Raw genomic sequence first — 16,268 nt, 5'->3', positions numbered from 1 at the left:
TAACTGACATGTGGCTGTTGTGTTTTACTATTTATTGTTATGTTTATTATTTAGTGTTGCGCTTGTTATGTTATGATTGCACTGCTCCTGGGAAACGCTGTCTCATTCTGCCCTGCAGAGCTGATGTATGGTTAGAATGACAATAAAGTTTTTTGAATCTTGAATTGGGTTGGTCAGGGGTTGTTGGGACAGTATGGGTCAAAGGTCCGGAACGGCCTACTCCGTGGTGTATCATAAAATAAAATAAAATAAAATTTATTACTTCCACCAAAGTGCAGGGCCATACACTTCCCAACAATATACTCCATCTGGCACTTCTTCGCATCTTTTCCTAATGTGCTCAAGTCCCTCTGCCCCTCCACCCACCTTTATATCTTTCACAAACCATCAATTCCGTCATCCAAATGATTGACATACAAAGGGTAAAGAAGCAGTATCAATACCAACCTTTGCAGAATACCACTAGTTACTGGCAGCTAACAAATATGCCCCATTTATTCCCATTCTTTACCTCCTGCCAATCAGCCAATAATCTATCCATTCTAATATCTTTCCTATAATACCCTGGGCTCTTTTCCTGTTTAACATTCTTATGTGCAGTATCCTGTCAAAGGCCAAAGAAGGAGGAATGTGATAAAAAGAAAACAGTGAACCACGGGAGAAAGGGAAGGAGGAGGGGCACCAGAGAGAGGACATAGGTAGCTTTGGAGAAGAGAAGGCATGTGAGGGGAGCCAAATTGGGAAATGGTAATAGAGAGAGGAGGGAGGAGGAGAAATGATTGGAAATTAGAGAAGCTGATATTGATGCCATCAAGTTGGAGACTACCCAGATGGAATATGAGGGTGGTATCATTGTGCCCATAGAGGAGGCCATGAATGGACATGTCAGAATAGGAGAAGCAAATGGAATTAAGCTGGTTGCCAAGGGATATTCCACCTTTTGTGGCGAACAGATCAAAGGTGCTCCATGTAGTGGACCCCAATCTACTCTGGAACTCAGCATTTAGGAAGCTGCACCAGGAGTACTGGATAGAGTAGATAAACCCAGCAGAATTGTCACCTCACCTGGAAGAACTGTTTGATACCTTGAATGGTGGTGACGGAGAAGGTGTGTGTGTGGGTGGGGGGGGGGGGGGTACTGTAGCACTTGTTCTGCTTACAGGAGTAAGTTCCAGGAGGGAGATCAGTGGAGAGGAATGTGTGGACAACGGGGGCACATAATGGTGGGTGGAGAAAGGAGGGGAGGGAGGACATGGTGTATTTAGGAATCCATTGAAGATGGCTGAGTTACAGAGGGTAATGTGCTGGACGTAGGTACGACAAGGGCATCTCCATTCCCATTACAGTGTTGGGAAGATGGGTGCGGGCAGATTTGCGGGAAATGGAAGCGATGCGGGTGAGGGCAGCTTCAATGGTAGAGGAAAGAAAACCTTGTTTTCTGAGGTAGGAGGACATATCAGATGTTCTGGAAAGGGAAGTTTCATCATTGGACTGCAGCAGAGATGGAGGAAATTGAAAAAGAGAGTATCATTTTTTACAAGTGATAGGGTGGGAAGAGGTACAGTAAGGATAGCTGTGCGAGTCAGTAGGTTTATAAAAGCTGTTAGTTGACAGTTTGTCTCCAGAGACAGAAAGACTGAGAAAAGGGAGAGAAGTGTCAGAAATGGATCAAGGGAAATTAAGGCCAGGGTGGAAGTTGGAGGCAAAGTTGCTGAATATGTCTGTAAGGTAGCTTCTGTAGAAGTCAAAGTCAAAGTAAACTTACTATCAAAGAATGTATACATCACCAGATACAATCTTGAGATGCATCCTCCTGCCTGCATCACAGGAAAATACAGAAATACTGCAGAATTTATGAAAGGCCAGACATAAACAAAGAATGACAAACAACCAATATGCAAAAGAAGACAAATTGTGCATGTAATGCTGATCAAGATATCAGCTGCTAACAGTGTCATAACCCACTGTTTGGGAAGTCACTGCAATCCCATCTGATGTCATGGGCTAAGTGGAAGGAGGCTCCCTCACAGAGTTCCACACTCTCGGTTGGACTCGTAGCTTCCGAAGGATGCTCTCCTCCAGATGGGAGACATTTACTTCCATTTGCCCAGTGGGAAGCTCCAAATTCCCAACTCTGAGTGCCACGTGCTTCAATACAAACGCCTCCACCTCAACCTCACACTGAGCCTGACTTCCCTGTTTATCACCCTCAGGAGATGCGTCATTTCCAAGCTGGTTAAAACAGTGTATTGCAGTGGTCAAATTAATTTCTTATGGTTCAATAGATATATAATTGATGTTGATACCTTCATTTCTCGACAGTGAAGGGGAAAGGGAACAGATTCAGTGCAAATTGAGGGGTGAACCAAGTGGTCACACAGATATTCCAGCTGGCCTCCCGGCAGAGACTAACAAGGCGCAACGAGGAACAGAATGTGTCTGGTAGATCAGATAACCACATAGGTACTGAAGTATGTACAAATTGGCAACAATAGATATTCAAACCACACCAAGCAATGTCACAGTGACTTCACACTGAGCAGTGTGACCTCAAGACCTAAGAGAAAGGAAAACAGCAACTCCAGCTCATAGCCAACAATCAGAGGGCAGAAGCACATTGGGGTGGGGGGGGGGGGTGGGAGGGAGGGACAGAGAGACACAGAGACGGTGGGGTAGAGACACAGAGACAGGCAGAGGGGTAGAGAGAGGGAGAGAGAATCTGGCATTTTATGAGGCCTGCTTGCCAAATCTGGGATGTTTTAAAGTACATTTGAAAGCATCTAAGAATTGTCTTGAATTGTCACTGCTAACATGGGAACATTTCTTAATGCAGTCAAGTTGCAAAGAATGAGACTGGAGATCAGACAACTTAATACCAGAGGTCATAAACAGAAAGGACCTAGTCCTTAACCTCACCTCATCTCCAGCCATCATGCTACTCGTTATGTCTCACCCAAAGATCCAACCTGAATGTCAAACCTTGAGAAGCCATCAGACACCTCAGGGAGAGATGGGATACACTCTGTCTCACACTGGAGCTCACTGATGTGGTCAAGAGTCCTTTCAACACCATTGCTGAGATCCTGGATAAAGTGTGAGCTGGGAGTCACTGCTGGGCCTGCAAGCATTTAATATTATTAAAATGTGTAAATAACAAGAGCCACAGGAAGGGGGACCCAAACAGAGCAGAGGGTCATTTGCAAGCATCAGAGTTTATTTCATGCAGTTCAGTGTAAACAATGTCATATCTTCTACCAAGGAGACACAGGTAACAGCCGGAGGGGTAGACTCACAGAGCACCTTAGTAATATTATAAATGGAGACCAGGACAGACCTGTCAGCCAACACTTCCAACAGCATGGGATCCACACTTGGTGGTGCTGGGCCTAGAAACTAACAGGAACTAATCAGTCATTCAAAGAAAGAGAGAAGAGACATTACAGTCTGACTCAGCAACTGGTCTAAAAACTGTAATTAATGCAAAGAAGATACAGACATGCCTTTATTGCTAATTTAATATGTGGACTCAACCACACAGGGAGGTAGGTAAAAGAACACACAAAAAATGTTGGAGGAACTCAATAGGCCAGGCAGCATCTACGGAAAAGAGTACAATCAACGTTTCAGGCTGAGACCCTTCATCAGGACTGGAAAAAAGAGATGTGAAGTCAGAGTAAGAAGGTGAGGGAGGTGCAAGGTAGTAGGCGATAGATGAAACTGGGGGAGGGGTAGAGTAGAGAGTTGGGAAGTTGATTGGTGAAAGAGATACAGTGCTGGAGAAGGGGGAATATGACAGGACAGGGCATGAGCCATGGAAGAAAAGGAAGGAGGAGGAGCACCAGAGGGAGATGATGGGCAGGTAAGGAGATAAGGTGAGAGAGGGAAATGGAAATAGGAATGGTGAAGGGGGCTTCAATTACTGGAAATTTGAGAATTCAAAGTTCATGCCATCAGGTTGGAGGCTACTCAGATAGAATATATGGTGTTGCTCCTCCAACCTGAGTGTAGCCTCATGGTGGCAATAGAGGAGACCATGGACTGACATGTCGAAATGGAAATGGAAAGTGGAATTGAAAAATGTGTGGCCACTGGGAGATTCCGCTTTTTCTGATGGACGGAGCGTAGGTGCTTGGCAAAGCAGTCTCCCAGTCAGTGTCGGATCGGATGTCACCCATATACAGGAAGCCGCACTGGGAGCAACAAGTGCAGTATATGTTCCCAACGGACTCAAAGGTGAAGTGTCACCTCACCTGGAAGGACAGTTTGGGGCCCTGAATGGTAGTGAGGGAGGAGACATTGAGGCAGGTGTTCCACTCATTCCACTTACAAAGAGTAATGCCAGGAGGGAGATCAGTGGGCAGGGACGAACAGACAAGGGAGTCATGTAGGGAGTGATCCCCGCGGAAAGCAGAAAAAGCAGAAAGTGGGGTGGGAGAGAGAGGGAAAGTTCTTGCTGGTGTGCCTCCATCATCAACACAGCCCTCAATCACATTGCTTCTATTTCACGTACTTCTGCCCTCACCCCATCCTTGCACCACTCCACCAGGGATAGTGTTCTTCCTGTCGTCACCTACCACAGCCTGCATGCCCAGCGCATAATTCTCCATAACTTCTGCCATCTCCAGTAGAATCCCACCACCAAGCACACCTTTCCCTCACTCCCCTCCCACTCAACTTCCTGCTTTTTGCAGGCATTGATTTGACAGCAAGTGATACTGACAGAGTCTTTGCCATGCTCTCTGTGCTCAGCCAGTGAAAGTCTGTCCCGCCCATTACCTAACTGGCTGTATGGGGCAGCTCGGTGATGTCTCAGTGACAGAGACATTGTAATATCTGTCCCCTACATCACCTGAATGGCAAACTTGTGACATCACAACATGGAATTCCCTCCATGTGCTGTAACTATATCACTTAATTCTGCATTGTTACTGTCCACCTTTGTACTGCCCCGAGATATATTGAGCTGATCAGATCATCTGGATGTTTTTCCACTGTAGTTTGGTGGATGAAGAATCATAAGCCAATTAAATAATTGTCTATTGGGACCCTTTTCAAAGAGGGAAATTCTTCCCCCTTTAAGGCTTCCTGGTAAAGCGTGAGACATTCCCCTATTATGCTCGAGCTAATGGTTTTCTACCTCAACATGGACTCCTGGAGAGGGGCAGTCCCTGGAGTCACTCCCTCATCAGAGGCGTCTGCAAAAAGAGGGAGTCTAGTTAAAGAGAGGGCTCCTCTCCTATCTGGACCTTTGTGAAAGAACATGTCTCTTCCTACCATGGAAACCAGCCACAGAGGGATTCTTACAGCCACCCAGGATCCCTGTTACAGAGGAAATGTCTCACCTATCATGGACCCTTGTGATCATGAGGCTCCCCACAGCAGTGTTACCTCTGAACTTGAAATCTCTCTCACATCAACTTCCCCTGTTCAAGAGGGTGTCTGTCCTCCATCAAAAGTGTGTGGGCAGCTCTCTGATATCAGTGACTCCTGTTAAAATGGAACATGTGGCACATCGACAATCCACGTTAAAGAGGGAGTCCCCCATCAGAAGCCCTTGTTAAAGTAGGATGCTCTACATCATCAGGGACCCTTGGCAGGAGAGATTCTCTCTCTCTTATCAAGTACTGTGTTAAAGAGAGCCTCTCTCAACCCTGTTCAAAAGGAAATGACCCTTGTTAAGAAGGGATTATCTCCCCACCTGGGACACCTGCTCAAGACAGAACTCTGCCCTAAGCATCCCTGTCACTTCCACCTCTGGGACTCCACTGAGTCTCCCCGTCCACATCAAGGAGCTTGCCCTTCCCTCTCTGTAATCTTACTGACTGCATTACCTTCTCTCCCTCACTCCCACACCCTGTCTCTCTGTGTCATCTCTCATCTCTGTCTCTCTCTTTCGTTCCATTTGTTGCTCTCCAACTCTCTGTCTCAATCTTTTCTAGGTCACTCTCTCTCAGCATCTCTCATTAAATTATACTTTATGGATACAGGGCCCACTGCTCAACTGGTGCATGCTGTCCAAGGTACCAGCATGAGCTGATCAAATTTGTCTGCAGTTCCTCTCCAACTTTCTATCCATGTAAATGTAACCATGATTTTTAATTGTACACACATCTCCTACCTCCTCTGGCAGTGAGTTTTTTACCCCATCAGAATCCCTGTTAAAAAAAAACTCTTTAAATCTTCCCCTGTCATCTTCAACCTGAGTCCTTTAACCCAGCTGAAAATGACTGTGACCAGCCACATGATGTCGGCCTCTCGTGATTTTATAAAGCGTTTCAAGGTCACCCTTCAGACTTCTTTGCTCTATGAAGAAGACACAGTCTGTTGATCTCTGCTTAGATCTCAAACCTCCCCAATCCTGGCAACAGTATGTTGAATATTTACTGCACCTCTCCAGCTTAAACACATCCCCCCTCAGCTGGGCCGGTTAATCAAGATCCTGTTGAAGAGCAAGTGTTGTTCCCCCTCCCCTATCTCCTTTACTCAATTTTTGTCCAGATGCCTGCCCCCCTTCAGCTCTAACTCCTTCCATCTCTCAATCCCTCTCCCTTGTTTCCTTGGTCACCCTCTCTTTATCTCTTGCTCTCTCTCTATCTCTGAGACTCTCTCCTTTCATTATTTATCTTTCCAGCTGCTGATTTTCATTCCCGCTCTAATCTGTTGCTTTCTCCTCTGTCGCTCCCTCAAACTCCAATCTCTCCTTTTCTTTATTCACCTCTCTCTTCCACTTTCTCCCTCTGTCTATCTTTGTCTCCTTCATTCCTTCCTCCCTCTCTTGGATGGTAAGTGGGATGGGGATGTCCCATTCTATGGCCTAGATTCTGGGTCTCTAACTTCATCCATCACCACATAATCTGTCTGTCTGTCTGTTGGTAATGTGGTATCCTCTCATACCACAACGCCTCTTGCCCATGGGGTCAGCTGGAGATTTGATGTTTCCCATCCATAATTTTTGTTTCACTGCAATGCTGCTAGTCTGGGGACATCCAGACTCATTGATTTCAAGCAACCCCTTCGCTCGTCCCCATGGAGTTGGGAGGGAGCAGACATCTTCCCTCGGTCCTGCTATCCTCGGTCAACCCATCACGCTGCTTTAGTGAGTGAGGGAGAACCCGAAGATTCTTGCTCCTGAAGGAGGGGTGGTGACGAGGAAGCAATGCCAAGGGAGACGTTGAGAGAGGAGAGTGAATGGTGTGGGTGGGGCGGGAAAGGCACAAGCCCACTAACCCTGAGATTGCGGGCAAGGCCTTTTTCCAAACAGTCAGGTGATTGGTCATGACAGAAGATCTCCCTTCACCCACCCTACCCTTACTCACTCGCTCTCCTGACTTCCTCCCCACCCCTCACTCCCCTTTACTTGCCCTGTCTCCCTCAACTCCCCTATCACTCCCCCACCTGCTCCCTTCTTCCTAGCATATCCACTCCCTCCCCACCCCCTCTGACGGCACCCTTACACTCCTGTTCCCGCTCCATCTCCCCACTCTCTCTGCCCACATCCCAAGATTCCTGTACCCAGTCCCCATCCCCATACCCTGACACACCTGTTCCCACACCCCACCTCCACTCCCTCTGCCCATACCCCAACACTCCTGTACCCACTCCCCATCCCCACCCCCTCTGCCAACACCCCTTCACTGCTGTATGCATTCCCCATCCCCATACCCTGACACACCTGTTCCCACTCCCCACCTCCACTCCCTCTGCCCATACCCCAACACTCCTGTACCCACTCCCCATCCCCACCCCCTCTGCCAACACCCCTTCACTGCTGTATGCATTCCCCATCCCCATACCCTGACACACCTGTTCCCACTCCCCACCTGCACTCCCTCTGCCCACACCCCAACACTCCTGTTTCCACTCCCCACACCCTCTGCCCACACCCCGACTCTCCTGTACCCCCTCTGCCCATACCCCGATACTTCTGTACCAACTCCCCATCCCCACCCCCTCTGCCAACACCCTCACACTCCTGTTCCCACTCCATCTCCTCACCCCATTTGCCCACACCTCACACTCCCATTCCCACTGCTCCTCCCCACCCCTACACCCCTGCTCTCACTCCCTGCCCCATCTCCTCTGCCCACACCTCACACTCCTGTTCCCACTCTCCACGCCACCCCGTCGTCCCATACCCCCACACTCCTGTACCATTGCCCACCCCACCCTCTCTGTCCACACCCCCACACTCCTGTTCTCATTGCGCACCACACCCTCTATGCCCACACCCCCACACTCCTGTTCCCACTCTATCTCCCCTCCCCCTTTGCCCACTCCCCACTCCCTGTCCCTACCCCTTCTGCCCACACCCCAAACTCCTTTTCCCCCTCCATCTCCTCTGACAACCCCACATTCCTGCCACCTAAACTCCCACACATTTCCTGTAAGAATTGCGGGAGAAAGGACACGCCTCGAATGCGGCCGTGCTCCTAGACTTAACAAACACGGATTCAGACAGGGTACCGCTAGTTCCCATGACTCCCATTGTCGTGCTTTCTCGTTTCTCACAAAAGACAAGGAGACGCGGAAAACTCGTCAAGACGTTTTAAACTTTAATTTGCAAATCAAAGCTGAGACAATCAGAAAGCTAGTAGCTGGCTGCCCGTCGAGGCTTGTATACAGCATTTTTACAGCAATTTTCCTCTCTTAGCTACATTATCATATCCAGTCGGCCTGTGATTACATATCATCAATATAACCGCTCTCGACTTTCCACTATTGTTTTACTCCCCAACTTAATTATGTCCTAGTTTACATTTTAGACCATGTGTCCTCTCATCCCTAACCACAGTTATTTCTTAGTTAGTCTTGCGTTGACATACTGCCACATATTTCATCACCATACTCGCCATCGTTATCTTTCTACTTGGTTTCATTCTAGTTCTCTTCATAAATTAACAGTGATCAGGTCAAAAGTCATGGCTACATAGTGACTACTTTCTATTGAGCTGGCAGTGGTTACATAGTGAATATAGAAAATACAATGTGTACATTTGAGTAAATACTGTAATACATAGGAAATACAATGCATGCATTTGCATTTTCCAATATAATTTCCCTTTGAGACCCACAGGGTCTCATACAGAGAGAGGAGGTCTGAGAGTCTATGCACAAAAGCTCAAATAAAGCCCCGCATTTACTCCCAAATTTGGGTTAAACTATAGTTCTCTCTATACCTCCCTAGGTCGCTGAGCCAAAAACCCATTCCTTCGTATCTGAGACAGGGAAAAAGACTCAGCAGCCTTCACAGTCTAATCCCCACATATTTCATCTCTCTCCTGTTCGTCTTGCGTGTCTCGTAGCCTGTACGAATACATCATCGGTGCTTCTTTCTCCGCAGGGCTCGACCCAATAATTTCCAGGAGCATCGGGAACCGTTTCATTGCAGCACGCACTACAAGCGACTTGAGACATGGAAGAAAACAGCACAGAATGACCGCACAGCTCAGTAACACAATACCGATGGTTACTGCAATCTTGGTCAGCCATGCTCCCCATCCTCCTAGTTTACTATTTAACCAGTCAAAGCACTGGTGTCCAAACCCTGCGTTTTGCTTAACTTCCTTTCTTAGATTTTTCAGTTTATTCATTGCTCTGGTAAGCGATCCCTCCGGACTAGTGTTATTCGGTATAAAAGTACAACACTGTTCCCCAAACATTACACAAACCCCTCCTTTCTCTGCCAATAGCCAGTCCAGTACCTGTCTATTTTGCCACGCCACTCTACTGGTTGCATCTAGCTGCTGTCCCAAAGCCTCTAGTGCATCATCTGTGTAGTTTATGAATCTCTGCTGATTATAATATATATAATTTATCCATTCAACATTTTTGCTAATCCCTATCGCAGGTATTAGTGCTTCCCGGCCCGCAGCAATCTCATTTCTTGCCTTAAACTCGTTAGGTATCCCCTCGGCTGTCCTACACTGTCGATCCGAACCGTTAGGTCGGGCTCATATTTTCTCTTCCTCCGTTTCAGTGTTTGTTGCCTCGAGGTGTCAAACTGTATTTCAGGGGATACTGCCACTTCTTGAATCAGCATAACACGCGTACATGTACCCGCCCAATTAAGGGGAAGCGTGGATCTCAGACCCCTCTCCTGTCCACACAACCACCAGGTATCTGCTAACGGGATGGTCTGGGAGTTCAGTGCACTCTCGGGCAAAGGGGTACCTGTCTGGTATCCTCAGCCTGGGGTTACATCCCAAATCTTAACACAGTTGCCGCTGAAATGCCCAACCGAGAGGTCACCCATCCGCGTGAAACATTCGTAACTCAAATGTTCCTGCATTTTAAGCTTTCCCAATGTGGGTGTCTGGCTTCTTTTATTTATAGCCCACGGTCTGCTGCAATTACAGTTAGGAGCAAACTTGTTTTGATCAAACTGCGAGGAAGCCTGGTATAACATAAACCAATAAGGGCACATTGGTGTGTTATCAATACATTTCTGAGAACAAGGATCCGTCCCGCTTCAAATTCCCATACTGCAGGTCTTGACTACACTTGGACACTGCTGCGCACACTCCCCCCTCCGCTCCTTTCGCCATTGCGTGGAGGTGGAGGAGTTATAAGGCATGGGGGCTACGTGTTGCATCAGACTTGCCCTTGAGCATAGATAACAATTCTGTCTCTTCATCATCCCTGCTGTATAATTTGCCCATTGGTACCACATGTTCTGGTACCATGGTACGGAGGTAACCGTGGTGCTCCTCTTACTCCTTTCTCTCAGGTTTTGTGGGATCCTAACAGTCCCATGCCACATCTGCCAAATTAATGGTCTCCAAATCTGCACAAGAGTATCTGAGTGTACCATCCCGGGGGGGGGGGGGGGGGGCGGGACTGGTCGTCCCCATTATCTGAAAGAGTACTACCATCCATAACCCCATCCTTAGCGTCTTCGGGCCTGTCCTCAGGACCAAAAATTTCCCTTATTACTTGGTCAAGTTCCTGCGGTTCAGTATCAGATTCTTGTTGCTCTTGTCTGTCCCCTACTGTTTGTTCCTCTTCACCACTTACCTCGGGTGGCACACCTGACTGTACCTGCGGGATTGCTCTAGTGCAGTGATTGAGATGATACCAGGTGGAGCGTCCTTCCACTGGAACTGCGGTGGGTGATGCTTTGGTTACTGTAAAGGGCCCTTCCCTTCTGGGCTCGTTCCACTTTCTTCGAAACGCTCGCACGTAGACCTGATCACCTGGCTTGATTGGTCCTTCCCCTTGATCGATCTCTGGCTCTTTCTGTTTTTCCTGTGCGTAAATAGACTTATGTATCATAGTTAATTGCCGCATGTATTGCTTTAATTCCAATTCCAATTGTTCCAAACTAGGCCCTTTATATGGTCCTCTCCACTGGGGCACTGGCATGGGCCTTCCGGTTAGCATTTCATGTGGTGTTAGACACATCATCCGATTAGTCTGCATGCGGTAACACATTGATGCTAACGGTAGTGCATCGACCCAGTTGAGTTTAGTATCTGCACAGATTTTGCTTAGTTTGGTTTTCAAGGTCCCGTTAATTCTTTCCACCATACCCTGCGACTGAGGGTGATACACACATCCAAATCTTTGCTTTATTCTCAGTGCTTGCAGTACTAACTTGACCACTTTTTGGATGAAAGCTGTACCGTTGTCTGAGCTAATTTCTGTCGGTATCCCAAACCTTGGGATCACTTCGTTTGTCAGGAATTTTACTGCTGTTCCTGCCCCTCGATCTTTCGAGGGTACTGCCTCTACCCATCTGCTGAATCTGTCGATTACCACCAACATGTATCTTTTCCCTCTTACTGTTTTTATCATGTCTACATAGTCAATCACTAGGTGTTGAAATGGCCCTTCAGGTACGGGTACATGACCTATTGGGGTTGTAATTCCTTTCTGAACATTATTCTGCGCGCGTACCTCGCACTGTGACAATACATGGTCTACTGAAGCCTGTAAATAAGGTGACCAAAATCCAACCTTTTTTTATTTTCCTTATTACTTCCCCCTTGCACAATGATCCATCCCATGTGCTTCTGAGATCAGGATAGTCAGTAAAGGGGTGGGAGCTACCAGTAGGCCATCTTCCGTGGTCCATAGGCCTTCTGGGTTCTGCTTGGCCCCCCTTCGTCTCCACAGTGTTTGCTTTGCCAAAGTTGCCTTTCCCTGTATTTCAATCAGGTCCTCTACCACAGGTTCCGGCTCTAGACATACCTGGGGTGCAATAACAGCGGATGTACACCCAGACGCTTTCCTGGCTGCTTCATCTGCAGCTTGATTTCCCTTTGTTACTGCATCATTTCCTTTTTTATGTGCCCGACATTTTACTATAGCCAGTGCTTTAGGTTTCATCAGTGCTTTTATTAGATCTAAAATCTGCTGACAGTGCTGTATGGGATCTCCATTGCTCTTTTTAAAACCTCTCTGTTTCCACACTGCCCCAAACAAATGACACACTCCATGAGCATATGCTGAATCTGTATAGATATCTACTTTCTCTCCTTCCATCATTTCACACGCTGCCGTCAAAACTCTGATTTCCGCTAGCTGGGCGGAGCACGGCTGGGGACATGCCTCTATTCTGATGACCTTGAAGTCTGCCTGATCCTGTTGCTCTACTGAGAAACCTGCCTGATTCCCATCGTGATTCCTGTAACAACAGCCATCTACGAAAAGAACCTTTTTATCTTCGTCCTCTAATGGTTCTGATCGTAAATCTGCTCTCAATTTAGCGAATGTCATTGTTTTCCCTACACAATCATGGGGTTCTCCTTCATACCCTAAAGATACATAATCAGCTATGATACTGGTGGTGCATCTCTGTATAGTTATATCTGAAAATGTCAGTAGCATCTGATATGCTGCTATCCTGGCTGGTGTCAACACGAATTTCCCTCTTTCCAGTAATTCTGCTACCTTGTGGTGTGTGTACAGAATCACAAGATAGCCCATGGTTATGGATGATGCCTTTTCATATACATAGTATAGTGCTGCCAATCCCTGGTAGCAAGGTGGGTACCCCTGAGCCACCTCATCCAGTTTCACACTGTAGTATGCTATCGGTTGTTTTGCTTTACCTGTGCCAGTCTCCTGCATTAGAACTGCCGTGGCATAACCTTCCTGTCGGTTGGATATGTACAGATGAAAGGCCTTCTCATAGTCAGGCAAAGCTAATGCTCGGGCTGACTGCAACTCCTGCTTTATAGTATTGAAAGCACTTCCGCCTCCTCATTCCACCGTAGACTACTCCTCAAGCTTGTATGTCCTGCTTCCTTCATTATTTTCCTTAGTGGCATTACAATTTCAGCATATTCCCCAATCCAATCTGAACTATATCCTGTCAGTTCCAGAAACATCATCATCTGTCTCACTGTCTGGGGCTTGGGAGCTTTAGTTATAGCCTCAATCTGATCCGGCGCTCTCGCCCTCACCCCCTTGGATATCACTCTATCTAGGTATTCTACCTGTTGCTTGCAAAATTGCAGCTTCTTTCTAGATACCTTATGCCCTCCATGCGCCAGTCTCTCTAAAAGGGTTATGGTATCCTGTTCACACTGTCCCTCAGTTTCAGAGCAAATCAACAAATCATCCAGATACTGTATCAATGTACTTTCCAACGATTTGCCCTCTAGGTCCGCCTTTAACACTTGATTAAATACGTGTGGTGAATGTTTAAATCCTTGCGGCATTCTAGTGTAGGTATACCGGTTGTCTCTGTATGTAAATGCAAATAGGTACTGACACTGATCTGCCAGGGGAACGCTGAAAAAAGCCAAACACAAATCAGTCACTGAAAAATAGTCTGCCTCTGGTGGAACATTAGTCAAGAGCGTGTCTGGGTTGGGAACTACCGCCGGCCAGTCCTCCACTACCTCACTCACCGCTCGCAAGTCATGCACCAGTCTCCATTTAGATTTATCCGCTTTAAGGACAGGTAACAGCGGGGTATTACATGGGCTGTCTGTCCTTTTGTGTACTCCTGCCTCCAGCAGCCCCTGTATCATTGGCGCTGTTCCCTCTTCAGCCTCTGGTTTCAAGGGATATTGTAGTCTCCTGGGTGGAACTGCTCCCTTTTACAGCTTTAATTCTACCGGACTGGCTGTTCTTATTCTCCCTACATCCATGTCATGTTGTGACCACAGAATAGATGGTAACCTATCCAGCCTGTTATCTCTCTGCTGGCCTTCCTCCTTTCCCAATAACATCAGGTCTGGTTGGGGAGTTACTTCGACTTCCTTTGTTGTTCCTACTATATCTATATCTACCTCTATTTTAAAATGGTTGTTGTCTCCCGATACCCACACCTGTGGCATAATTTTCCTCCACACCGCTGCGGTTCCAGCCTGCTTTACTAAGGGTCCTAGGTCTTTAGACTGATGTCCCTCATTCACCAGCAGCGTTATGTGGGGCTCAGCTTCCAGTATCCTGTACCATTTCTCCAAGAAGGTATTCCACCTGACTTGCAGGGCTGCCCCTTGTCTCCCAATTATTATAGCCTCTCCTGTTAGGTGCTGCCGGTTGCCTGCCTCCTTGTGCCATCTCTCCTCTAGCTCTTTGTTCTGAGTTCCGTCAAAAATCACTGTGCAATGTAACTCGGATTCGGGCGCTACAGCCTGGGGCAATATAGCCTGAACGCACTTTTTCCACTTTTCCCAGGTTTCCCAGATCTGATCTTCTATGTCTCCTATCCAAAAGACATTAGCTTTCTTGACTTTCCGCACTAGTAATTGAGCATTTACTCTTTCCACACTCAACCCACTTCTGGTACATTCTAATTTTAATTCTAGTTTCAACAGGGCATCTCTGCCTAGCAAATTCATCGGAGTTCTTTAGACACTAATATCGTCAAAACTATTCCTTTGCTGCCCATCCTTAATCTCATTGGAGCTGTACATTGTGTCAACTGTATTTTTCCCGAGAACCCTACAGTCTTAATAAATTTTCCTGACATGGGAAGGTGAAGGGCATACTGCGGCTGTACGCAAGTATACGTGGCTCCAGTATCTATCAACATTGGTGTCAACTGCCCTTCTAACACAACCTAAACAATGGGTCCCTCTTCTGCCTCCCTTGTTATCACTGGGTAGTGTCCCTTCCCACCTGGGTTCTCTGGGCACCCCTAATGTCTTGCATAGGGGTTCACGGGTCCCCTCGGGCCTGCGGGGACTGGTCCTTGGCTAGACTGTGGTTCCCATCTCATTGGTTCCTGCTGGTACGTGATGACCCATGGCTTAAGTGGGCAGTCCCTTCTCATGTGTCCTGGCTGGTTACATCCCCAGCACAGTCTCTGTATCTCTCGTTACCTTTGTTTCCTTACTTGCCCTTCCTGCCCATAACCTCTCTGTCTCCATCCTTGGGATTTCCAGTGCTGTCTGGGCTACTGTTTAAATTTATCCTGTCCCTGATAGGGCATTTGCGGAAAAGCTCCCCCAAAGACGTTTATTATTGGCACGGGGTTTTCTGGTCTCTGTCTTACGGCACGACCGGTCCCTCCATATCATGGCATTTCATTCATTTCAACGGCTGTGCTTAAATCGGTCACTGCTGGCAGCATCTTCTTGCCGTTTTCTTTTTCCTTTTTTTTTTTAAGTTCGTCAAGCTGCATTTGTATCAGCTTTCCCTGCACTTCTTCTTGCTGCTCAGTCAACTTTCGTTTGTCTTTTCGATATTTTTCGACCGCATGGACTACGTGGTCCCTGAATTCCTGTGGGGTCATTGACATCAGTCCAACCACTTCCTCAAGTTTAGACTTAACATGGGAAGGCATTGCATCCAAAACAGCATTTCGGAACATCCAAGTCATAAATGGGTTGCCTTCCACCTCTTGTTCAGTTTCCAGTCTCCAGCTTTTCAACTGATTTTCTATATAGGCTGCTGGATTTTCAGTGCCTCCCAGTGGATCCCCTTTCATGGCTTTGGGGTCCATTTTGGGTGGATAGAGCTCCCTGAGGGCCCCCCATACCCTCTGCCTCACTGTATCAAATCTGGCCCCGTCAGTCAATGTGCTGTCCACATTCTGTATGCCAGCCACTTCCATCAGCTCTTGTAGTTTGGAGGTTCTCATCAGCCTTATCAGCAGCGCCTTCAGAACTCCCATAGCCAACATTCGTCCCGTGCACTCTTCCTCAAAGGCCCTAATCCACTTCCCTGCACCCCCATGTAGGCTGGCCAGGGTGTTTTTTCAGCCCTTCCAAGTCCTGGGATCCCCAAGGAATATACTGTACTTGTCCCAATCCTTTTACTAACAATGGCATCATTCTCCCTTTCCTTTCCCACATATCCTTACTCTCCTC

The 16,268-nt window shown here is 47.3% G+C and overlaps 1 protein-coding gene across 1 annotated transcript in view; it reads right to left on the bottom strand.

Annotated features, from left to right (window-relative positions):
- Positions 1–16,268, bottom strand: part of LOC140201658 (uncharacterized) — a 72,217-nt gene that overhangs the window by 24,020 nt on the left and 31,929 nt on the right. Inside the window, exon 3 of the mRNA XM_072266113.1 lies at positions 16,195–16,210. Coding sequence (XP_072122214.1) covers positions 16,195–16,210 — 16 coding nt within the window. The remainder of the gene's footprint in view (positions 1–16,194; positions 16,211–16,268) is intronic.

The sequence above is a fragment of the Mobula birostris genome, chromosome 8, assembly GCF_030028105.1.
Source record: "Mobula birostris isolate sMobBir1 chromosome 8, sMobBir1.hap1, whole genome shotgun sequence".
NCBI classification, from domain to species: domain Eukaryota; kingdom Metazoa; phylum Chordata; class Chondrichthyes; order Myliobatiformes; family Myliobatidae; genus Mobula; species Mobula birostris.
This window is presented reverse-complemented; position numbering and strand designations above follow the sequence as displayed.